Source organism: Podarcis vaucheri, assembly GCF_965113315.1.
Source record: "Podarcis vaucheri genome assembly, chromosome: 12".
NCBI classification, from domain to species: Eukaryota; Metazoa; Chordata; class Lepidosauria; order Squamata; family Lacertidae; genus Podarcis; species Podarcis vaucheri.
The window spans coordinates 56,339,869-56,366,098 of NC_138750.1; the positions used below are offsets into that span (position 1 = coordinate 56,339,869).

At 43.5% G+C, this 26,230-nt stretch overlaps 1 protein-coding gene across 1 annotated transcript in view; it reads right to left on the reverse strand.

Annotated features, from left to right (window-relative positions):
- Nucleotides 1-22,158, reverse strand: part of CTDSPL (CTD small phosphatase like) — a 74,696-nt gene extending 52,538 nt beyond the window's left edge. Inside the window, exon 1 of the mRNA XM_082192596.1 lies at nucleotides 21,318-22,158. Coding sequence (XP_082048722.1) covers nucleotides 21,318-21,570 — 253 coding nt within the window. The 5' untranslated portion in view covers nucleotides 21,571-22,158. The remainder of the gene's footprint in view (nucleotides 1-21,317) is intronic.
- Between the last annotated feature and the right edge of the window lie 4,072 nt (nucleotides 22,159-26,230).

The following is a 26,230-nucleotide window of genomic DNA, read 5'->3' on the forward strand; positions in this document are numbered from 1 at the left end:
GCCTAGATATCTGATAGACTTCTGGGAATGTGGAAGATTTCTCTCCAATCATGATCCAAGCATGTTAACATGTTTGGGAACATATATGAAAGCTCACCCACCCTGCAATCTCTTGGTTTAGTCACAAGGGATCTAAATAATGCAAGCCTAGTTTCTGGGGAAAGCTTGCAAGATTTGTGAATGAAGGCCGCTGAAAAATAAGAGGCATCTTCAAGTAACAGCAACCCCAGACAAGGATTTATTATTACAATAATATTGTTCTCCCCAACAACCACAGTGAGATACATGCTTATTAATCCCCTTTGCAGAATAAGAACTGGAGGTTGGTATCTAATGATCAGACCATAGCAAAATAAAAGTGCTAATTTGTCCAAGCTGCTATTTGAGCCCATTACTTGTCATGGTCTACAATTTTGCAGAATCAGTTCAATAACTGCCTGGTCAGCTAAATCAGACCAGATACACATACACCAGAAACTAGTCCAATATTACTAAGACAGAAGAAAGCATAAACACAATCACTGGAATAAGGACTGCGATATAGTGTTTGTACAGTGGTGCCTCTAGTTATGAACTTAATTTGTTCCGGAGGTCCGTTCTTAACCTGAAACTGTTCTTAACTAGAGGCGTGCTTTCGCTAATGGGGCCTCTTGCTGCTGTTGCACCGCCAGAACACAATTTCCTTTCTCATCCTGGGGCAAAGTTTTCAACTCAAGGTAACTCTTCCAGGTTACAAGAGTTTGTAACCTGAAGCGTTTGTAACCTGAGGCGTTTGTAACTCAAGGTACCACTGTATTATGGCCAAAACTAGGGGGCACAATTAGGATCAGATAAAACACATGGTCAAAGTACAGTCTTCTTACCAAGTTGCTGGAGGGAGAAGGGGCTCTATGTTTATTTGTCAGTGTATGGCAGCCTTTTGTTACTGGGTGACATGCAAACTAAGCAATGAGATATATGAACAGAATGTGATTACTCAGGATTTTATTTCATGTAACAAATAGAAGGCTGAGCAAAACATAGTGCTCCATCAGACATTATCATCTTGTAAGGATAAGCCAAAGAGGGATTCCAGTGTCATTTGTATATCATTAACAGTCTTCATGAAAGGCATCTGAGGATCAGTTTATACATTCAGCAGTTGTCAAGGATTGCATCCAGTGCAGTGCTCCCATGCTCACTGTGGCCCACTATCCCACGCCTTTCCTGGGAGCCCTGATGCACTGGAGAGGTCTTTTGGAGGGAGCAGGGACCTGTACTGGGGCGGATAGGATGGGGAATTCCTCTGCCAGATGGGATACAACCCAATAAGTATTTTGATACTCACCCATATTAAGAACACTCTCTAAGTAGGCACGTCAATGAAAAGTTTCAGCCTCATCTCCTTTGATATTTTACTGTGAGAAGGGATGTACAATACAATCATATGAAAGTTGCCATCCCCACCAGTGGTCTGTAGTGGTTGAGCTCAGGAAAAGCCTTACCAACGGCTTCTGCTGAACATATAAAATGAGCCTTAAAACTAACTAGAAGTTTTCTGACAACAGCTTTATACTTTCTTTTTTAACTTTGGGACAGCCAGAAAATGGTTGCACTACAGCGGGAGGTCTGCTCACATAAAGGTTTTCCTCTCTACATTGTATTAGTTTCTACAGCACTGACATCTTTAAAACGTGATGAGAATTAGCCTGCGAACAGATTTGTATCAGTTAAGACAATACACTGAAATTTCAATTGCTTATTCACCAAGCGGCAAATAAGAAGAAGAGTTTGGATTTGATATCCCGCCTTTCACTCCCTTTAAGGAGTCTCAAAGCGGCTAACATTCTCCTTTCCCTTCCTCCCCCACAACAAACACTCTGTGAGGTGAGTGGGGCTGAGAGACTTCAAAGAAGTGTGACTGGCCCAAGGTCACCCAGCAGTTGCATGTGGAGGAGCAGAGACTCGAACCCGGTTCTCCAGATTACGAGACTACCGCTCTTAACCACTGTGTACGCTTTGGTCTAAGCACTGCAAAACCAGTGTACGGTATTTCAAGACAGTAGATATAACAGTAGTACAGTAACCATCCTGGATCAGACTGAAGATCCATCTTAAGCAGCAGTATGTCAAACTGTGGTCAAACAGATGCCCCTAGGAAGCTCTCAAGCAGAGGAGGATTGAGATAAACATCACACAGTGCTTGTTTGCAGCATTTGGAATCGGCAAGGTGTGGCCTCTCACCAGAGATTCAGTTTAAACTTCACTGCTTTTGGTATCTTCTTTTCTTCCAAAGCACTCAATTCCTATTACTGTGCAAGCTAGAAATAACTTAAGTGTGCTGCAGAACACTCCTGAATTTTGAAACTACTCTCTACCTAAAAGATTGCTAATGATAACAGCAAAGTGTTTTTGACCACAATGAAAATAAAGACGCCTTGCAAGTCATACAAATGAAGTCTACTATATATATTTCTGTATCAGGCTTAAAGATAGGCTGCATGATATTTGAATGCCTAAATTCTTTGTGCCTTTTCAAAGCAGAGGTTGGCAACTTATACCTTTCCTTGGCAGAATGACACATACCCTTCCGTGGATGCAAAATAGGTTGTAAAGGTTTGTTCACAACTCCAATAGGGCTATAGAAGCTTCAGTATGTTAAAGCATGGATGAACTACATAGCCTTGATAAAATTGCTCCAAATGCAGAGCTGTAGCTACAGGATAGCCAGCTTTTTTGCCCCAGGTGAAGCCTCCAGAGGGGTGCCATTGAGGCTTCCAACCTCTGTGTGTGCGCAAATGTGGGTGGGTGCGCCAAACTGGGTCTATGACCTGGGTGAAAATGAGCCTAGTTTCGTCCCTGCCAAAGGCACCATGCAGACAAGATACCGTATTTTTCACCCCATAAGACGCACTTTTCCCCCTCAAAAAATGAAGGGGAAATCGGGGTGCGTCTTATGGGGCGAATGCCTGCAAGCCTCGCGCGCCCGGCAGGTGGTCCCACCGGGTGCGCGAGGCTTGGGGCGGCAGCGGACTGCTTGCGCGCACCTAGAAGCTTGGGGCGCGCTGAGCTCAGCACGCCCCAAGCTCCTGGTGTAGCACAGCGATCCGCTAGCCCTGGGAGAGCCCCGCGGCTCTCCCAAGACTAGCAGACTGCTTGCGCGCACCTAGAAGCTTGGGGCGCGCTGAGCTCAGCACGCCCCAAGCTTCTAGGTGCGCGCAAGCAGTCCGCTGCCGCCCCAAGCCTCGCGCACCCGGTGGGACCTCCTGCCGGGTGCGCGAGGCTTGGGGCGGCAGCGGACTGCTTGCGCGCACCTAGAAGCTTGGGGCGCGCTGAGCTCAGCACGCCCCAAGCTCCTGGTGTAGTGCAGCGATCCGCTAGCCCTGGGAGAGCCCCGCGGCTCTCCCAGGGCTAGCGGACTGCTTGCCGGCACGCAGAAGCTTGGGGCGCGCTGACCTCAGCTCGCCCCAAGCTTCTGGATTAGCGCAGGGGTCCGCTAGCCCTGGGAGAGGCGCCAGGCTCTCCCACGCTAGCGGAGACCTTGCCGGCATGCAGAAGCTTGGGGCGCGCTGAGCTCCGCACGCCCCAAGCTCCTGGTGTAGCGCAGCGCACCTGGGGGGGAAATAATTTTTTTCCCCTTTATTTCCCCCCCAAAAATCTAGGTGCGTCTTATGGGCCGGTGCGTCTTATGGGGCGAAAAATACGGTACTACCTGCCCATGTTCCTACGGTCTTCTAAAAATATTGCTGTGAAGGTTGTACATTTGTGTTCCACTGTAGGGGCCACTCTGGAGCAGAAATTGAAGCAATCTCAAGGAAGAGGGTATGTTTTCAGCTGATCCATTGCAGGCAGTGAATGGTGAAGGGTACAAGAATCGTGCAGCCAAAACTTCTCACTCTGTTTATTGGAACTGACTGAAGGGTGAATTAATTTTGCGGATGAAACTTGCTTACAATTTCCCATGGCAGGTTCCTGCTATGATGGTAAACCCCTTCTTGCCTCTTGCAAAGTCACCTTCCCTTGCCTGTTCAGCAAATAGGGATAAAGAAATGCAAGCCATTCTTAGTCTCACAATAAGTAACCTTCCATCCTGAATGAACCAGATGACGGGTAGAAGATCTAGGATGAACTGTCAGGTTGTTGTTGGTTTTTTTAGTCATGAAAGGTGGCACTACCAAGTCAGGGCATGGAATACAGAAGGGCAATGCTGCAAGAGTGTAATTTCAGGGGTCAGGTGTTTTGTGGAATTTCCCCTTAAAACACCAGGAGCCTTTTGAAGCATCTTGAGAAGTCATAAGAAATGTTTTCTAAAAGGATGCTCCCTCAAAAACAAGCTAGTGGAAGGGACTGCAGCATGTAAAAACTAGATGGCTGAATAGCAAACCTTTGCCTACCATCGGAACTGAAATCTAGGTTGAAGGACAGCTGCAAGGCTGCAGGATTCTTTGATCTTCTGATCCTGCTTGTTGGCAAGAAAGGGGATATTAAAATACAAAGGTGGGAAAAGATGGTTGTAGCAGAAGTAGAAGCTGCATCTGCTAAGAACAGGAGTCACTGACCTGAATCTGAAATGCAATGCTGTGGAATACCCACCTAAAGGGAACGGAAGACTTTGTACATGACAAAATAATATGAACTATCTGTGTGAAAAAGCAGGCACAAAGGTTTAATAGGAACTCCTAATTATCTTTCTAAAGAACTTAAATCATGTGTTTAATTGCTGCTTTAATGCAGAAAACGAATTCAATTCAAAATAAGGGCTATAATCCTCTCGCCACTCTTCCAAAATACACAGAGTTCTCCCATCAACAGTATTTGTTTTATACACTCAATATGAGGATCTCCATACTTCATCAGAGTTTTTCCCCCAACACTGATATGTGAAACGCCTACCCATGTTCTCTTTTCTTTCTTTTAGGAGAGGTAAAAGCAGATTGCTTTGAGAAAATAAGCTGCCTGCTTACTAATTGGGCTTGGTCAAACAGCAGCTTCACAGACATCAAGTGCCCAAAATGTCAGCCTCCTCCCAAGGCAGGAAGTCCACCAAGCAGTAGCTGGCCAATGCCAGAGTAAACTGAACCTTCTATGTTTGTCCAATTACCCTTTTTTCCTTTTGGCTGCCTCTGCTGTTCATACACACTCAAGCTTCCCTTGCACAGGAAGCTGGGCCTCAAATTTAATCCTGCAGATTGAAGCCTTGCTTCATTAAAGCTACCAGCATTTTTTTAAAAAAAAAAACCAAACAAACCACCACTCTTGCTAACACTAGCACATGCGGGAGGTGGGGGGGGGAGATCATCTGTAAACTACCAAGTTAAGTTTTGACTTCAACAGGAAGGTGGGGAAGGCTACAGTTATCACAACTTCCTAATGAAATTATCCGCCTCCAGGAAGAAAAGTGTCAGCAATTCTTTCACATTTGTGTGGCCAAACATGTGTACTGTGGGTACTCAGTGTGGAGATCAGAAAGAGGCACCAAATTCTACACATTTCCAGTTTTAAAACACAGGTAAGGAGCCACGTGACGAGGAAAAATTCCAAGTTAGAAAGCGGAACCACATAAGCGTCCCTCGTCCATCATGATTTTGCCTACATCTCTCCTGGTAGTCACAGGTGACCAGAAGTTTAAGACTGTAAGAACGTAAAAACAGTCTGCCAAATCAGGCCAATGGCCCATCTAGCCCAGCCCTGACCAGATGTCATGGGAAAACTGCAAGCAGGACCTCGGCACAAGAGCATTCTCCCCTCCTGCAGTTTCCAGCAACTGGCATTAAGAAATATTGCTGCCTCTGCTCACGCAAGTGAGTGAATTGAATTCCATGCAGATTGAGTAAGCAGCCCATTAGAAGACTGATGAATCACTCTGTCCCTCCTCCGCCAGCCCGCATGGTTTTTAGCTACTGTGGAAGAAAAGCTCTCCTCTCCAACCAGCATACAAACACAGGGTAGTACTCTCCTGCCCCCCAGGCTTGCATCTTATTAATACAGTAATGCTGCTTTACACCATCCACAGCAGCTTGTTCATCATGACAGAGGGAACTTTGAAATATTTTGTACACCACTAAAAGGGAACTACAGTGGATGCTCAGGTTGCAAATGTGATTCGTGCGGGATGCACATTCGCAACCCGCAGCGTTCGCAACCCGCGGGTTGCGATTCGGCGCTTCTGCGCATGCACGACCGCCGAAACCCAGAAGTAACCCATTCTGGTACTTCCGGGTTTCGGCGGTCTGTAACCCAAAAAAAAACGCGACCTGAAGCAGCTGTAACCCGAGATATGACTGTACAGTATGTGGCATGGAAGTGCCCGATGCTATCAAGACAACCAAAATGTGATGCATCCATAAATCTTACACCATATTAAAAGAACACAAGGATTTTACCAACGGCTTAGGAAGCTTCATTATTTTAGAACTTTTCATATACACATTTAAAGAAAAGTTCTCTTTAATTTATATTCCAAATGGAATGGAGAAAACCAGTGGGACACCGTTATCCCTGGATATAAACTCAATAGGAAGCATAGATAGGAAATACCAAAGGTCGTGTCACTCTATGTAAAAGACAGGTTGGAGCAGACTCCTCCATTGTGGGTGGTGATACCGGACCCCAAGAGTAATTTAGTTCTGGGGATACGCACTGAGTCCAGAAAGCTAGAAATCCCAAAAGGGGAAGACTTCTCCACCTACCTGACATTTAGCAATAGCATCACCAGGTGAGAGGGTAGACCAACACGTTAGGTGGACCAGCATGACTATGCAGGGTCTGACAAGGGTAACAACATCACACTTTTCCCTTCCCCCACAGCTCTACAGCCCAAACACATCTCATCTCTGCTCAGAAGACACTAAGGGAATGAAGTTGTAAAAATGTTTCTCTGCATAGTAGTTAATGTAACATGAAACAAAATTTCAAAGTAACTTACAAAGTTACAGAAAATCTCTCTTCTGCCACCATTTTTTTAACCAGTTAAAATTACAGCAGCTAGCACAACAGCAGCGATAATCAGTACAGTGATACCTCGGGTTACATACGCTTCAGGTTACAGACTCTTCAGGTTACAGACTCCGCTAACCTAGAAATAGTGCTTCAGGTTAAGAACTTTGCTTCAGGATGAGAACAGAAATCGTGCTCCAGTGGCGGCGCCGCGGCAGCAGGAGGCCCCATTAGCTAAAGTGGTGCTTCAGGTTAAGAACAGTTTCAGGTTAAGAACAGACCTCCAGAACGAATTAAGTACTTAACCCGAGATATCACTGTATTAAAGTGCAGGTATGCCATTTCAAAAGGCACTTCTTACAAAACCTAAGGTACAGTTTCTTTTTGCAACAGCGTATATAAAGCGCAACAGCAATTTTAAATTGCAATTGTGCACAGCATGAACTATATTAATCCTCCAGCAGTTTTACAGTACAGTGGCAATTAAAGTGCCAATGTGCAATATGCAACAATCATCCAGCACTTTTGCAGTGCAGCAGCAGTTTTAAGGTGCAATGATACAGCACAGCAGCCACATTAAAGTGCAGGTGTGTAACCATATGAACTAGGCTGATGATAATCCAGTAGTTTCCCACCTTAATAAAACGGCAGACTCTGCCACCCATCATCTGGGAGCATCCTTGACTTTAGTCTACCATCCTTGGGTGACCCCCCCCTTCTGCCTCTCACTTAGGGTTCCCAAAATAGCCCTTGTCACTTATCAGGAAGGTTGCTGCCCCACTCCTCATTATTTCCCAAGTGGCAGCATGCCCACCAACTGTCCACCCAGCACAAACTGGACTTTTATCTCCTACTCCAAGCAGCATCCTGAGGGAAGGTTGAGCCAAGCGCCCTGCTGCAGCATGTGGGCAACTGTAATTAGAGAGCTGGTGAGTCAGTATTTCAGTTCAGCTGTCACAAGCTGCTGGATGTTTCTGGCTTAAGGTGGAATACACTTCAGCTAGTGGTGGGGAGAAGGGGAGTGCTCTCACCTTACTCTCTCACACCAGCTCAGCTACTTTCTCCAGTGCTGCCCCTGGAGAAATCATGCTATGAGTACTGTATTATCCAGCAGAATGTTAGCTTTATTTCACTAAAAGATTTTATTAACATCCTTTATCTAACATAACAGAGAAGTGGGGATATATATATATATATATATATATATATATATATATGCAGGTTTTGGTGTCTTCGGGTGTCTTCCCGTGTAAGAGTCGGGGTGTCTGGGCGACGTTTCGACGAGGTCTCACTCGTCATCTTCAGGCTGGTGCTTTCGGCTTCTTGTTACTGGAACTCGTCGAGACCTCGTCGAAACGTTGCCCAGACACCCCGACTCTTACACGGGAAGACACCCGAAGACACCAAAACCTGCATTCCTGTACCCGTGAAAATCTACGAAAGCATATATATATGTATATAAAATATACATATATATATATATATAATTTTATATACATATAATTTTATATGTATATAAAATAGCAGATCAATTTGAAATGCATGACCCAGCCCTAAATAAATATAACAACAAAGTGCAATTCTAGCTTTAGGTTTTACTTTCATAGTGCATCTTTTCATTACTTTCATAGTGCATCTTTAAAAGTAGTGCATTTTTAATAACATTCAAAACCAAGCTTTCAATAAATAAGACTAGCATTGTAAAAACTGCAAAAAAAAATCAAAAAAATGTTTGATATTTGGAGCAGACCAGAGATCTGGAATAGCCGTTAGTGATTCATATTTCTTCACATTAAAGAACCTACTAGTCACTGCAGTCTCTATGGAGTTCCCACCCACTTTGTAAAAGGATCAGACTAAATGTCATAACATTGCTAATTCTAGCAGTTTGCTTATGGTTTACAAAAACCTCATTTTAGATGTTGACAAAGCACCTACAATATACTTAACCACCTTGACTGGCCTAAAATGGGAGTCCATTTCCATGATTAAAAGAGTCATTTTATGAACAGATATATAATCTTAACATCTTAACATCCAAACTAAATGCACAGGAACCAGGTGGTCTCTGCAGGGCTGTAGATGGAAGAGAATGTTGGCAAAAGCATGTCCAGTTGGGTAGTCTAAGTGGGTGAGAAGAATCAGAAGACTCAAAGCTGGACAGAACACTGGAAGAGAGCAGCAAGGCAGTGGCATGGAGAACAGAAGCAAGAAGTGCATTAGTAGGCAAGTAAGGTTTCAGAGCAGGGTAAGAATCGGGGATGGGGGTGACACAGGTGTTCAGAGTACAGAACTATAACTAGCAAACACAGAAAGTGAAACTTAGGAATATGGGCAGCAATGGCTATGTAAGCTCCCTAAGGCAGGTCTGTATTGCTATGGTCTGTGCACAGTACTATGCAAGCCCTGACCTGTGCAGGGCAGAGTAGATGAGGATTTGGCTTGCTGGTCATTTCCAGTCCACCCGCCACTGCTATTCTCATAAAAACAGATAGATGATGTTAAACTAGGGGCAGTCATAGAAAGAAACTTGAAATGTTTAATGGAGGATAGCCCAACTAGGCCTAGGAGAGTCCCAGCAATCCCAGGGTCCTTTTGGCAATGTGTTAACAACTCCTGGGAGATGAAGTCAGCGTATTATTAGCTGACATGAATGCATCCTCATTCCTACACCGTAAACAATTTCTTTTATGTTAATACATATTGACATTTTTCTGAGCAGGAAACATTTACACCATGATCCCCACGCTGCTAGGTTCTTCCCACGCACCACTGAACTGGAAGATTGCCATTTTCCTTTAGAACTTAACAGTCACACTACCCAGAAAAAAGAGGGATGGTAAATTTGATAAACTGATGCGCCTCAGAGGAATCACAACTGCGGGCATTAAAAGCTAGGGTTTGAATGTAAGACACTCTCCTCCTGCTTAGTCCATATCCTTATGTGAATTTGCCCATCCTTTGAGGTTAGCCATTGCATCACTCTTGTATGTCCCATCATCCCCCAAAGCAAAGCTGGTGACAAACAATGTTAGAAACTGAGATATGAAAGCCAGGAGCTAAATGGCATCTTAAACCTAGGTTATGGGCACAACAAAGGAATGTCTAGGAACACTTTTTTATAACAAGAATACAAAGCTGAAAATGGATTGCAGCTAAAATAAGATGCTCATTTTTCATATGGTCTAGTCCTTCATCTGCCCACCACACTAATATTCTTAGGAGGATCTCTTTTCTCATGTCTTCAGAGAGTAGCTTTAAGTGGGGAAGCAGGAAAAGGTCATTCTTTCCTTCTACTCTGCAGTTTTAATCTGAAATTTTAGGCACAGTACTGCACCCAGAGATCAGAAACTGCTTGCACTAATGAAATTCCGTTGCAAAATGCACCTAGAACAATGGGAGTTTTGAACACTGGTGACAAGACATGACAGAGGTCTTTCTGTTGTGGTGCTCCATATGGGGAATTCCATGCCCAAAGAGGTTAGGTTTATTTTGCTCCTTAATTTGTATTCCACTTGGACATCCCTTTTTAAACAAGCTTTTGATTAGCGCTAACTTTTCATCTTCTTGCTGCTGTTTTTAGTTTGGTTGAATCATTGCTGCTTTTATATTTGCAAATTGCTTTGAGTAACCCTTAATGCAAAGTGCCTGCATATCCAGAGAAGTCCCTGGGATTTCAGCATATTTGCTTATAGCAGTAACGGAAACTAGATAAGTTTCAAGCTGTTTTATCCTAGTTTGGGGCATACACACAAAATGATTCTGGCTTACACTGTCACCTCACGAAAAATTATTTACTAGCCTTATCCCCCAATGTGGATTAGAGTTCTATCTAGAGCTATTCTGAATAGGTAAAAAGATAAAGGGGTACAGGACCCCTGGATGGTTAAGTCCTGTCAAGGGTGACCGTGGGGTGCGGCACTCATCTCGCTTCAGGCCGAAGGAGCCGGTGTTTGTCCACAGACTGCTTTATGGGTCATGTGGCCAGCATGACTAAACTGCTTCTGGTGCAATACACCACACCAAGTGCCAGAGCACATTGAAATGGCATTTACCTTCCTACTGCAGCGGTACCTATTTATCTACTTGCACTGGTATGCTTTTGAACTGCTAGGTTGGCAGAAGCTGGGCCAGAGCAACAGGAGCTCACCCTGTCACACAGCCACAGATTCAAACCGCTGACCTTCCGATTGGCAAGCCCAAGAGGCTCAGTGGTTTAGACCACAGCACCACCCGCGTCCCAGCTATTTTGAATATAGCCATTTCAGTTTAGTTGTTATGACATAAACATGAATGAGTAAATGTGCAAATTGCAATGATATTGCTGCCTCTATTCTTTGGTTACAATATCAATTGTGCTTTTCTGTGCTTTTAAAAACTGTGTCCACACTAGTTTTTAGCACAAGTATTTGCCTTGTTTTGAAGCATCGGTGGCCTACATTTGACCCACTTTGCTTAAGATACAAACACCATCAGCACCCATGTATACAGATGGGGCATATCAGATCAGTGAGAGGATAGAAGATTCTAGGTCCAGAGTCCAAGGTCATGAGTCAAATGATTACAGGCCAGAAAAGATCCTAGAAAGGGTAGATGACATTGGACTATGTAGATCACAGGCTTGACTCAAAAGAAAGCAGCTTATTTGGATCTAACTGAGAACTGTACCTCTCTTAAGATTCTCCACCTCAATGTCATGCATGGTCAGAAATGCATGTTAAACTTGTAGAGTCACTTTTAATGTCCCTCCCCTCTGCCTACTCACCCCACAGACCTTTTGTGCATGTGTATACTTTGCATGATACCCTTGCAAGTAAGCTAGATTAGTCTCAATGCTCTCTACAACAAGAAACACAAGAGCACATGGAAGTCCGATCACCACCACCACCAAAGCAAGCATCATCACAAGACAAATGATTTATAAGGAACTTAGGAGCAGAACCTCAATGAAAAACTGAGATATTTTTTGAAATATTAAGCAGCATAGAAGTGCTTTAAAATAAACCAGGCATCATATATCCACATTGGAACAATATAGCCTACAACAAAGGCAAACAGAAGTGGGAGAAACTAATACTGCAATACTCAGTTAATACTGAAAACAGTGGGACACACAGGTTATTTTATTTAAATTTAAATACCCTAAGAAAAAAATAGGAGAACATAGCAAGACATCTGTTACAAAGGATGAAACTGGATATGACAGAATTTTAAAATGCAATTGTATGTAAACATGATTATAAACATTTATGATGGGTGAGCGGGGAGTCATTAGTATTGTAGAATAGAATTATGACTGTTGAGTGACAAAGTGTAACTCTGAATCTTGAAATAAAATAAAATATTCAGTAAAGGAAAAAAAAGAATTTAAAGACTCAGTGTTCCTTTAAGATGACAATAAAGGTAGTTTCAAACACAAGATATCTAAACTTCAGATAATTTATTTTCCTGCCAAAGTGCTGACGAAGCTAATATACTTTGGGCCAAGTTTCACTTCCTTGCTGCAGTGTCCTTCATTTTTATTACTGCAATACTAATGAACCTTCAACCAGCCAGCTCCTTGCATCTTACCCCCTATCTGAACTGCAAACTTACTGAAGAAAAAAGAAAGTTTAAGTATCCAGTATTAGGAAGAATTCATGCCTGCACTGGTAATGCCATTCCACATTTTTCAGAGAATAGTGTAAAACACCTTTAACCTTGCTACAAGGCATCCTACGTATACACGTTAAATTGATTGCAGTTATTGTAATGGACAGCTCTTGCAACAGCTGCGAATGTTACAGCAATCTTTATGATGCCCTTGTGTAACCCCAAGTCAAATGTTTCTTTCTAGAGGCAATTTGGCTAGCTAAGTGTGGCACACACAGCTAACATCTGCTACCATCAAGACTAAAACATAACAGCATTTATGGGAGATAATCATATACATAAACATCAGTTCAAAGCGTTTTCCAAACAGTTAACCTGTAAACCAACGCTGCATACTAACACCATCATTTTCTGCAGAGGAAGAAGTCAAGAGAAGAGCAATGTTAATGGAGCAGTAATGATTCTGTCAATGAAACAACAACAAAAACCTCCCCAAGGATACCAACCAAGAATTGACCAAGAATTAAGAGCCGGAATGAAAGATGCAAAGAAAAGGACACTAGGTCACTTTCTGGTCAGAGCTCCAGAGCAACAACATTTTTTAAAAAAAAAAAAGTATGGGGGGGGGGGGAGGAAAACACAGCAGCGAGCTGGAAGATGTGCACATCTCACAATGTGAAAACATATAAGAAGGCACACTAGACCCTCAAAGCATCTGTAAAAAAAGTGTCTAGGTTTTAAGACACCAAAGTGGCAGACAGGAAAGGGAACCTGACCCCAGACTGCCATTTCTTTTTCTCTCCCAATGCCTAGCACCCCATAACCTCCATTTAATGGAAAAAAGCGCTTTAGGGAATAGTGTGCAGCAGGCATAGACGTTCAGCAACTCCACCCAAATATTTCTTTTTGTATTATATACTACCTACACTCCCTGTTTTACAAGTGATTGAGGGAGGTCTGCGTTTCAAGATTCAGGCCTGCCACCATCCCAAAATTTGGGCCTCAAGCTCCAGATCTGCAGAAACCAAGACTCTACACTTTTGTAGTTAAGCAACACTGTGGCCTAAGCAAGTTTGTACTACATATAAACCTTCTGCCTTCACAGTGCTTACAAGATAACAGGAAGACAACATGAGAATGGAAAGGTTCTTAAGGCTGCCTGGGTAATTTTAGCATGAGCATAACGTTTCCAAAACCAGCAATCCTCAGGCTGTACTAGAATATCCTAAAATAGCTGAACTGGACAAGTGGTGAAAAATTGTTGCAAGTATGTACAGGTTTATTTTTATTGCACAAGGGTGGCAACTATGTATAACCAGTGACTTGCCAAACATAATGAAAACTTCCTTCCATGGGATACACTTAGGCCAGCTATGGGGGAGGGTTAGGATTTCCTTTGGATTTAAGTAGCTTTATGCTGCAACCCTACAATCACTTACTTGGGAGTAAGCCCCACTGAATTTAGTGAGGGACTGTATAGGATTCTACTATCAGAAAATGAAATTTTATACATCTGTGGGTGTGCTGGGGGAGCACTTTTCCACTGGTTATTATTTGAAACTGGTAAAACTCTCATGTAGGAACAAATATGCAACACGCACAAGATTATCTACATGCAGCTTGCAGGTTATAAAAACACAGACGGAAAAGCTGTCAAATGTGATCAATTCGTCTTATTTGAAGAAACTTTTACACCAATCCAAGTTTTCTTCCCTAAATCTGTCAATCACACTCGGCTTAAAAACTCCTAGAAGGATTCCTGGCCATTGGATTAAGAAAGGAACAACTCCCTCAACTACTGATGGGGGAAGAACAGCTCACACACAGAACAGCTCAAACCAAGATGACTCATTTGTATTTTAAAAGCTGCTATTTTTCCAAAGTAGAAAGCGGACAACTAATACAGAACTCAAACTGTACTTGGAAAACAAATAACATCCCCCAGTTTAGGGAAGGAGCAGCAGCTCCTTAGCAATATTTAAGAGTAGGAAGATTCGTCGTAATCCACCAGGAAACAAGGGGGTGGGGACACAAGTGAAAGTAAATTGTTCCTTGGCTATAAAATTTTCAAAGACATATATTTAAAAAGTCTATTGTGGGCATTTCATAATTGGTTAACATTACTCTCTTGCCCATCTAATGCATTTTTGAGAGGAAGTTTCGCTGAAGGCAAAAAGAAGTGACTGTAGTTCTGGAAGATGTGATGTGTCTGCAGTTAGCAAACACCACATTTAGACTTATACATTCACAAATTCATTGATACTTTTATGCTTTGAAACTACTAAGTCTCACCCTCTTATACATTTGGTTTTGCTTCTCTGGTATTTTATGGGTACTCCGTGTGTGTGTATATAGACACACACATGGAGGGGGGGGCTTTCAAGAGAAAATAAACATATAAATGTTATTATAAAGAATAAATAAATGGGCTGTTAGAATCAAGATCTGATAATGACACACATTTGTCCACTGGTTCGCAGTCATGGACTGCTAAATGCGGATGAAGCTGACCTGAAATGGGGAACAGTCATAGCTCAGTAGAAGGACATCTTCATGCCAAAGGTGCCTAGGTTCAATCTCCATTTAAGGTTTGGGAAGACTTCCTGTCTGAGAGCTTTGAGAGCTGCTCTAAGTCAGTGTGGACATTACTGAATTCAGCGGATCATCAGTCTGATTTGGCATAAAGCAGCTTCCTAGTTTCCTGTCATATTTTATTCCACTACATATATATATATAGACCTGGTCTAAGCAAACAACTCAAGTGTTTTGCAGACTGATATTCACTTGTACACAATTCTGTATGCAGGAGATGATCTGCTTCATTGCCATGAGTGATGTTTCAACTAGGCATTTTATTATATAATAGCAATTTGCTATTATAAGTAACGTTAAAGGTCTAGAACACATCTAGCCACTTTACAAACTGCAATCATATACATCTTTGGTTGGGAACCTCTGGCTCTTGTGCCTAATCAGGCCTGTCTGGCTTCTGGCTTTGGGTCATATCCACTTTTCCTGCACCTTACAACATATGACACAATTCTCAAAGTGGCATGCAGAAAATTGACTACTTTGGGATCTGGTCCTCTGGACAAAAGTGGTTCCTCACTATACACATGTACTTGGTAATAAGTCTCATTGAACCAACAAGGCTTACACCTGCAGAGAATTACACTGGTGTGATACTATTTATTAATATTGTGGTAAACTACAGCAGAAGTGGGCAGAAGGTAAACCTGGATCTACTGCTAGATCTCTGAGTGGTTTACAATAGATCAGTAAAGATTTCTGACTCCCAACTATTTCACAATAGCAGGAACAAATTTATTCCCCTCTTCCCAAACTACACTGCTGAAATAACAAAAGCTTGGGGTCTGCATGACTAGATTTGTGTGTGGTGCTCATAACAAACTGTTGGACTGAGAATTCTTTAATTCTATGTGTTTATATTTTGCATGTCAGGCTTTGGTTCTTGGATCTCAGGGATCTGGGGGGGGGGGAACACCTCACAAAGTAGAACCTGCAAGCCTGAAGCCTGCACATCTAAAATTACAGAGAAGTTTATGACTGTGTGTTTAAAGCCCTACATTAATCATAAGTATCTGAAGCTGAAGGTAGCCTACAAGGAAAAGCCCACCCCAAATGGTTTTGTTAACACCTAGAACTCTAGCCAATGATGAAGTACAGCATTACTGTTCTCATAATGTAGATTTCTTTTGTTTTGCTTTCAGCATCTTAAAAGCTTTACCCTAATGAGTAACAAACCAAACATCATATAACCTCGACTTCCATTATACAAAGCCTATTATACAAACATTAAAAATGTTGGGGAGGGAGCATTATGTACTAAATTTGTTATGTACTTGATTCATTATTGTTATCGCCTAGAGCCATTTTTTAAATATATCATTCAGTTGTAATTTCAAAAGATCTAAAAAAAATTTCAGTGATGCTAATGGGTTCATATAATTTAATACTTATTTGGAAGGCACTGTTACATTCCAACATATGCTTTGAAAAACTCAAATTACCACTCAGGCCATAGCAATTTCAGCTCACATGCATTTCATTCACTCTTCATTAGCCACCTCCCACCTTTAGGCGCCCTCTCAAAAGTTACTGTAGTAAAGTGTCCCCTTCCTTTCTTGGCTACTCCTGAATTTATATAGCTGGCCTTATAATGCTTAGAGAGCTGATCATCCTTTAGGGTAGGTCACAGCTGACAACATGGTGGCATGAAGAAGCTACAGGAGATGATTTGTGTATAATTTATACTTAAGCTGCTAGGCAGCACTTTTATTTTGCACAGAAGATATAGCCCAACAATGATGTTCACAATAAAGAAAGTTTCTGAAGTCTGGCTAATAAAACTGTGAAGATTAATTTCCAAAGAATTGTAACTTTAAACAGGTGGGTCACGTTTTGAAAGCAGGGTAATGTAGAATGAAACAGATAAGGCATACAAACAAACGCAAAAAACAAGCTTTTTGTATCTCCTTAAAAGGATCAAAATTGCAATCTCTTGATGTTTACAAAGTTAAAGGCCTGTAATAGCAAAGAGATGTAATTTGTAGGAAATGGTTTTGATTAATGAAAGCAATGCTTTATTAATGTATTGCTTGACCATTTAAACACACAATATCCACATGAGGCTATGATTTCGTTGTTGCAGGTTCTATCCAACTCCTTCAAAATGGCTTGAAACAGATAACAGTTTAAGGTGACACATAACAGAAATACACACACTGTTATGTGGACTGTCTCAGGACTATGGTGTGGTAAGGAAAAGTTAGGAAACTCCTCCTTGAACACCATTGTCCCAATTCTCACTCACAGCAAACCATTTTTAAAACTACCTATTTAGTTGGTCTCTAGAACATGTAGTTGGTCTCTAGAACAACTTGGAATACTTTTCCAGTATTGGATTAGAAATGTCTCCAGGTTCACCTGACTTTCTAACACATGCTCACATATACATTACATGGCCCTTACAGTTACATTGATTACAACTTTGAAAATGAGAAATTTGATCAACACTGTATCCATTCATTGTATTATTACAAATGGAAATTTTGTTATGCAACACAGTTTTGTTAAAAAAACCCACACACACCCTCCATTGGAAATATAAACATTCATATTGTAATATAAAAACTATGTATTTTTATACATGCATGCGTAGTTGATTTTCTGTTACTTTAGCATCAAGTTTTCAGAGCACACTTAGAAACTAACACAAACTGTATGTAAACCATTGTTTTCTTAAGTCATTTTATGAGTCTGATCCTAACAAATTCTGATATAAATTAAAGAGCTTTAGCCCAAATAGTGTACATCAATATGGGTCAACTTCTTTATTAGGCTGGGAAGAATTCACTTATTCCATTGATGCAACAAGAGTGACCATTATTGACCAGTAACTGTGTCATTCTTTAAAACCAGCCCATATCCATTTTGTGTGACATGATGACACCACATCATGAGAAGGTCTACGCCAGCTATTGGTCTGAAGCAGGCTTGCTTACCAACTGCTATCTATATGGAGCACAAGCGGTGTTATTTGCCTCCATACTATAGTGTCTAGAGAAGGCATAGGCAAACTCGGCCCTCCAGATGTTTTGGGACTACAACTACCATGATCCCTAGCTAACAGGACCAGTGGTCAGGGATGATGGGAATTGTAGTCCCAAAACATCTGGAGGGCCGAGTTTGCCTATGCCTGGTCTAGAGTATTGAGTTTGAATGTGGGAAATTAAAGTTCAAATCCCTGTTCAACTATGAAGGTCACCGGGTGAACTTGGGCAAGCCACTTTCTATCTCCTAAGCTACTTTAGATCTGTAGCAAAGCTAAAATGCTGAACAAATTTTTTCAAGAGGAAGAAAGCATACAAAAACTTATAAAGCAGCTCCAAAGACAGCTTATGCTGTAAATTGTCTAGCTGCCCATCCGCAAAGTCAATATTGTATGTGGATAAATAGTCCATGAATGTTGACTTGGCCTACTATGAAGATACCATTTGCTGTAATTAACAAGTGCTTTGGTAGGCAGGGTTTTCTCCTATTTGTGCTGTGATTTTGAGAAGGTAAGAGCAACAAAATCTCTTCTTACCTACTCCAAACCTCAGCAAAAATGAGAATTCTGGATGGCAACCTGTGAAACTGGCAGGCAGATGTGTCAACACCTGCACATTACTAAAGCTTCACTAATAGCAGGGGTCCACCGTTCCACTCCCCACGCTCACCATGGCGAGTGTTTCATCACCCTCTGGCAATGGTGATGAGGAGACAAAGCAAACAAATAAGAATCATAAACAGCTGTAGAAACAGGCCCAACATAAAAAAGACAGCTGCACAAGCAGTTATTTCCCGCCGCCTTTGCTGCATTTCAAGAAACCACCCTCTAATCTAAAAATCTACCGGGGGGGACGGGGACGGACACCCACAAAATTATATACACTAACCCCCCAAGTATGAAATTTAAAATCCTCTGTTGTGTAATTCTGCAATTTCTTTTTACAGCTCACTAGCATCAAGTTAGAGGAAGTTGTGGCTGGGCATTTTGGTGGTGGGCCACTTAGGCACTTGGAGCAGTTCCATCACCTGCTGCCAAAACAAGTCCCAACTTTCACTAGAACTCCAGAGGGGAACATATGTGCTGCTTGCCAACCAACCAAACCTTCATCTCCCTGGCTCCAGCTTCCAAAACCCAACACACCAATGCTGGAATAAACCCCACTGAGCACAGTGAAAGTTTATTTTGAATAAACATGCATGAGATTGCATTGAAGAAGAGGGACACAATCCTGACTCTGTTAGCAAGGCAATCCAACTTTGTGGATCCTAACGGGTAGTCTCCAGGTGCATAATCTGTTAAATCTGATCAGGGGGCCCATCTAGTCCTGCCTTTCTAACTGTAGCCAGTCAGCTACTTCCAGGAAGCTTATAAGCAGAGCGTACAGGAGACAGTCCTCTCTTGATTGTCTCCAATATCCAGAGTTTGATGGAGAAGGTCTCTTGCTTCACTCCTTGCGTTTAATAGGTTTTTCAATTAAATCATCTGTTTCTGACAAGTGTTGGTTTATGCAACTGCTTCAGCATAACACCAGTAGTGAGAAGTACTAGGAAATTTCCTCAAGCCAGTGCAGTTGTAATGCTCTTGTATCTTAGTGGGTTTTAAAAAAAAAAAAATCAGGAGCAGGCCACTAGATCAAATGTTCTTTCCCCACCAGTCCCTCTACTCACATGAGCATGTTTCATACTCTAGTTTGAATCAGTTAACACTAATAATGGTTTGCTAGCAAAGTTCCAACCCCAGCTGAAACGGTGGCTAGTATTAATCGTGTCTGTTAGCAACCATTAACCCTGGTTAAGATCTGGCAGGGAAGGGAATCAAGCATGCAGTCCCACAGCCTGTTCCCTCTTAACCACGGTTCACACTGAACAGAACACCTTAGTACAGAGGTTGCTAGTAAGTTCTCACATTTCTTCCTAATTTTCCACTGCCACCACTATATTTATCTGCTAGACATGGGTTTATATTCCAAAAACAACGCAAACATTACCGGTCTCTTTAGTAACAGGACTCCCTATTACAAGAGCATGTACAAGGAGCATGATGAACAAGACGAACGGTTTGGAAACCTGAAAAATCTGAAAGCTTCCTCGCTATAGAAGGAAAAGGATTATCCAACATGGATGAATGCTTTAACTAACAGCATTAAATTGGTTTCAAAATAATGGCTTTCTTTTTTATATGATGGTGATGATGAGTATGAATGGTATGAGGGAAATCACAGAATTAAAACAAGTAAACCAAAATCAAAAGAATATCAAACCCCTACTCCACAGCAGGATACTCTAGCCATCATGATAAAGATTATTACCTATTAGCCACACCAAACAAGCAGAGAACTGGGGCAGTCACAGTACACTAGAGTAAAAGAGATAGCTACAACAACTTGAAAAATAAATCTGCAGCCATGAGGAAGATTATAATCTTTATTATTTTTCAGGTGACTACATTTGTACCACCAGGTTTATTTCATGTCCTTTTTTTTTTAAGGACTGCCCATTGCATTTCATGCCACCACACATTGAGAGCACAGTCAATGACTTCTTTCATGCTTCACTGGTCTAAAACGCCCCTTAAATTCTGAAGTTTTGACCATCCACCTTGATCCTGGTTCAAGCCTTGCTTTTGCTGAAGGAAAAATGAAAACAGTTTGACCTGGTTTTTGAACTGGAGGGCAACGTTCAAAGCATGTTATGGGTAGGATCTTTACATCCAAACTGGTACACCTTATTGCTTTCCCTGACCATTTTTAGCTGTTTCAGCGCAAAACACCTTAAACAAAAAGTCTCCAAATCAATCATTTTAATCCAGAGTTTGAAGAATGTTTACACCAGCCTCTTCCAAAAAACACAAATTCCTCAGTGCCCAAATGCCAAGATTTCAAAACCATCCTACTAAGTTCAATAAAGGTCTGCCTCCCTAGAGCTTGGACTTGGCCCAAACTCTAGCTGGCAGAGGAACAACAAGGTTACACGAGTTGCACTCAACACCAATTGGAGTAGAGACAAAGCGCAGAAAGGCACAAAAATGCATTCCACTTCAATAGATATAGTGATGGCTTAATTTACTGCAAAACAGTTAAGTGAAGAGGTTCAAGGTGCTACACCAGAGCAGCAACCTGAGTCTACACTGGCACAATGCTGAAAGGAATATTACAGGAAATATTAAAAAAAAGCTTGCCCATTTTGTACGCAACCATTAGGACAGTATTGTGTACCCACAGAGAACAGTTTCTCACCTTTATCCTGAGAGCAAGACAGGATTTCTTCCTCTTTGGGGTTAGTCACCTGGGTGATAATGGACGGGTTGTCCATGGAAACAGAGTGCGTTTTCACCTGGCTATTTCCCTCCCAGAGGCAGGTTCGGTGTGCGTTTATGGGTTCCTTTATATTCGTTTTCCTTTTAGGAAATCTAGAGGCAGACTTATGTGTGAAAAAAGAACTCCTCCAGGAACGAAGCCAAAAAAAAATGTTATAGAAGGCAGCACGCATACAGGTCTCTTCTGTAGTGCCTTGTCGTCTTTCCTTCTTCAAAGAACGGAGGGAGTTAAAAAAAGATGGGGGGGAGGGAACCCCAAATCCAAAGACTACCCCACCTAAAGCAAAACCCTGTACCACTCTGAGTTAAAAGAAAAAACCCAGTGCCACTCCAAATCCCTACTCCAGGCACAAAAATACCCGCCTGAACAGCAACCTCAGGACAGCAGTAGAGAAAATACAGATACGGGGTCTTGGCGGCAGCTCACCTTCGCACCCCCAATTTGTCCTGTGCCTCCTAAATGGCTGCCCTGAGCTGATCCCTAAAAAAAAAAACACCCCACTCGCACTCACCCCAAAGCCAAGGCTTTGTATTACCCCTCCCCAAAAAAACCCAATTCAAAACACCCTACATGCAACCCCCCCAAACCGTGCCTCTGATCTATCATTTCCCCCCCAAAATCCCCTTGCCCAAAAAAAGAGGGTTCAGACCCCCCTCCTCATCTGGAGGCAGCACCTTCCTTCCTCCCCCCCCCCTCTATTTAGATCCCTAAACTTACCTACCTCCCCCCTCCCGCCAGAAGAAAAAAAAATGCCCCTTTCCAGGAGGAGGAGCTAGAGGTGCTCCCCACCCCTCCCGTGCCCCCTCCCCTAATCAAGCCCCCACCCGCCCTGTCCTCCCCCCTTTCCCCCCTCCCCTCGGGGATTATCTCATCCCTCCTTCCCCGACGCAGCTCTGAGGGGGGGGGAGTCCGAGGGAGGGGGGAGGAGGAGGAAAAAGGGGGGGGAGAAGAAGAAAACGGGGGGGGGGAGAAGGGGAGGCAGCGGCGCCTGCGGAGGAGGCCGGTCTCCGCGCTGCGCCACAGCAGCAGCAACAGCAGCAGCCGCCTTCCCGCTCGCCTTCCCTCCTCGCTCGCCTGTCAGCGCCAGTCCCAGGCGCCGCCTCCTCCTCCGCCTCCCCTCCCCTCAGCGCCCCACAGGCTTCGCCCGCCCCCGCTGCCTTCCCCTCAGGCCCGCCGCGCGCGGGACAGCAGCCGCCTCAGCCTCCTCCCGTCCTCCTTGTGGCGGCGGCGGCGGCGTCTTCCCCTCAGGCAACAACATGGAGGCGGGAAGGAGAGCGGGCGCCTCGCGCCGGGCGGGAGGGGGGGGGCGGTTTGAACTGCGCGCGCCCGCCCGACCCGTTTCTCCCTCCCTGCCTGCCTGAGCGGTAAACAACGGGGCGTGGCCGAGCGCTGGCTGTCCGTCAAGGCGGGGGAAGAGGCTGGCCCGTCCAACCGGGGTGGGCGTTAAGGGCGGGGCTTGCGCTGATTGCGTCCGAGGGGTTGGGTGAACGGGGGGGGGAGGGAGCGGAGGCGGGGCTTGTTTCTTGATTGCGTTCTTGGGCCGAGGGGCGCGTTCGATCCCCGAAAGGGGCGGGGGAAATGAGTGGCGTGGGCGGGACTTGCTTCTGATTGCGTTCTTGGGCCGGGGGGCGTGTTCGATCCCCGAAAGGGGCGGGGAAAATGAGTGGCTTGGGCGGGGCTTGCGCGGATATTGGGGACACGCTGGCTACTGCAAAGCGGGTAGTCTCGGTCAAGGGGGGGGGAAGCGTGTCTTGTCTGGGGCGGGGGGTGATGCGCCGCACAGGTTGGCAGCATACACACCCCAAGAGTCCTGGGGGACTTAAGGGCGCTGGGAATTATAGCTCTGGAGGGGCGAACTACAGTTCCCACTACAACACAGAAATCCTGGGGTAATGGTTTCAGGGTATTAGGAATTGTAGCTCTGGGGAGGTGCGAACTACAGTTCCCAGGAATCTTTGGGGCGGGGGGAGGTTTGCTTTAAATTTATGATGTGTGCACAGCAAGTGGGTTTGCTCTCACCACTGGCTAGTCCCTTCATCGCCCACTACCAAGCAATGCCTGATTTAAGACTGTGCTTCTGAGCATGCACAGAATGTATTTTTTTAAAAAAAAACATTCTTCCCAGACTGTGTAGCATTAGTAGATTAACTGATCAGATTCCAATTAGTCCAACAATTCGTTTAAATAATTTTAGTTGATTAACTAATGTAGATTTTTCAGTTTCATTGTTCTGTGTGGGACAATGACAATAAAGATTATCGTATCGTATTGTAATCTGTATATTTAATTTGCATATTGGTAAAAAAACAACAACACCAAACAATATTTTGTAGTAGGTATCCCTTTCAGAAGAAAGATTCCTACTGTGAGACTAGGGAGAATATCTCTTCTAAAATGGAGCTTATTTTCTGCAGTTTTCATGAACAAGTTTAAAATACTGTTCATATGTTACCCAACTAATCAGGTGGCACACCATTTTATTGGATTAAAGGTAAAGGGACCCCTGACCATTAGGTCCAGTCGTGACTGACTCTGGGGTTGCGGTGCTCATCTCGCTTTATTGGCAAAGGGAGCTGGCGTACCGCTTCCAGGTCCTGTGGCCAGCATGACTAAGCCGCTTCTGGCGAACCAGAGCAGCGCACGGAAACGCCGTTTACCTTCCCGCTGGAGCGGTACCTATTTATCTACTTGCACTTTGACGTTCTTTCGAACTGCTATGTTGGCAGGAGCAGGGGCCGAACAACTGGAGCTCACCCCGTCGCAGGGATTCGAACCGCTGACCTTCTGATCAGCAAGTCTTAGGCTCTGTGGTTTAACCACAGCGCCATCCGCATCCCTTTTTATTGGATTAGAAGCTTTTAACTCAGTTAATCTAGCCAATTGCAGCCCTAATTTAAATATATTTGCATACCAGGTAAAAGCTCAGTATAAAAGATACTCAAGGTATATAGTAGTATATGCTGTTTTTCATTTTCTTTTGGCTTCTAGAATTTTTCAGAGAATGAAAAAAGTTCTGCTCTCATCAGGAAGAGAGGACTTTCAAAGCAGGTGTGTTGAAACTGGCCTTCCAGGTCTTGTTAGACTGCAACTCCCATAATCCCTGGCCATTGATCATGTTTTCTGGGGGTGATGGGAGTTGTAGTTCAGCAACATCTTCAAGGTCCGCCCCCCCCCCCCAGTTTTTAAAAGAATATCAGCATTCAGCAGGCACAGTTGCTTTGAGTTGTAGGACAGAACTGATGGGGTGGGGGGAAGGAATAATCAAAATTCCTGACATGACTTCAAAATATGTGACGTTTTCGTATTTTAAAAAACGCATTCTTTCGACATTATGTTGAAATGAAGACACCTGCAATACTGCCTGAGGGAAGAGGCTGCTTTATTATTTCCCAGGCCCTTTTCTCTGTCCAGGTGTGTCTGTTGGCAGTCATCAACCGAGTGAAACTCTCTCTGTGTCTCAATAATACTTCAAAACATTTATTTTTCTCTTCCATATGCTTTGAGTAAACCTCTGTGCGAGGATTCTTTGTTATTCTCTGTGGTTGTTCTTTTTAACATTGACAGAGGGGATGATCCTGCTGGTTCCCAATTAATAATTGACAGTTAATTCTGTTTAGTTAGGAGAATTTCTAAAACGAAGTCTAGGACTGGAGCATGTGCAGTAGCTCACACCATCCAGTTCGTGCCCTGGGAAAACACTGTGCAAAACTAATCTTGATATAACCACACGTACAATTACATCCTAAGGGTGCAGCTGCAAATGTTTTCTTTTGGGGTGGATCCTCAGTTGCACTTTAGCAAACCGAGCCCTCCCCACCTCAAGCAAATTCCTCAGGCATATTCTGAATATCCACATGGTACTTTTGGGGAATCCCAGGCTACGCATTCCACTCCAGAGATGGAAAGATATCTTTTGATCTGCAAATTGTTCTCTAACTACTGCTTCTTCTTTGGCAATTCTTTGTCGCCAACTAAGATTGTCTTCCATAAACACGGTTTTAACAATGAGTCCGTAGGTGACTGTGGAGGCCACTTCTGGATCCACACGTCCTTCCACAATGGGGACATTGGTTTCCTGGCGGGTGTTGATCACGGTGTGGATTTGCCAAGCATCCCTTCCTCTTAGCACGTTCCTCCCTTGCGTCCTGAGTTTGAGTGTCTTCAAAGCCCATGACACCTTTGGGAAAGGCTGTTCTCCAATTGGAGCGCTTGCAGGCCAGTGTTTCCCAGTTGTCTGTGTTTATACTACATTTTTAAAGATTTGCCTTGAAAGAGTCCTTGAACCTCTTTTGTTGACCACCAGCATGACACTTTCCATTTTTAAGTTTGGAATAGAGTAGTTGCTTTGGAAGACGATCATCAGCCATCCACATAACATGACCAGTCCAACGAAGCTGATGTTGAAGAATCATTGCTTCAACACTGGTGATCTTTGCTACTTCCAGTACACTGGCATGAGTTTGCCTGCCTTCCCAAGTGATGTGTAATTTTTTTCGGAGACACCGTTTATGGAATCTTTCGAGGCATTGGAGATGGTGTTTATAAGTGGTTCATGTGTCACAAGCGTACAGTAACGTTGGTAGTACAATAGCTTTGTAAACAAGCATTTTGGTTTCCTTGCAAATGACCTCAAACACTCTGCACTTCAATCGGGAGAAAGCCATACTCGCAGAGCTCAGGCGATGCTGGATCCCTTCCTCTTAGCACGTTCCTCCCTTGCGTCCTGAGTTTGAGTGTCTTCAAAGCCCATGACACCTTTGGTAAAGGCTGTTCTCCAACTGGAGCGCTCGCAGGCCAGTGTTTCCCAGTTGTCGGTGTTTATACTACGTTTT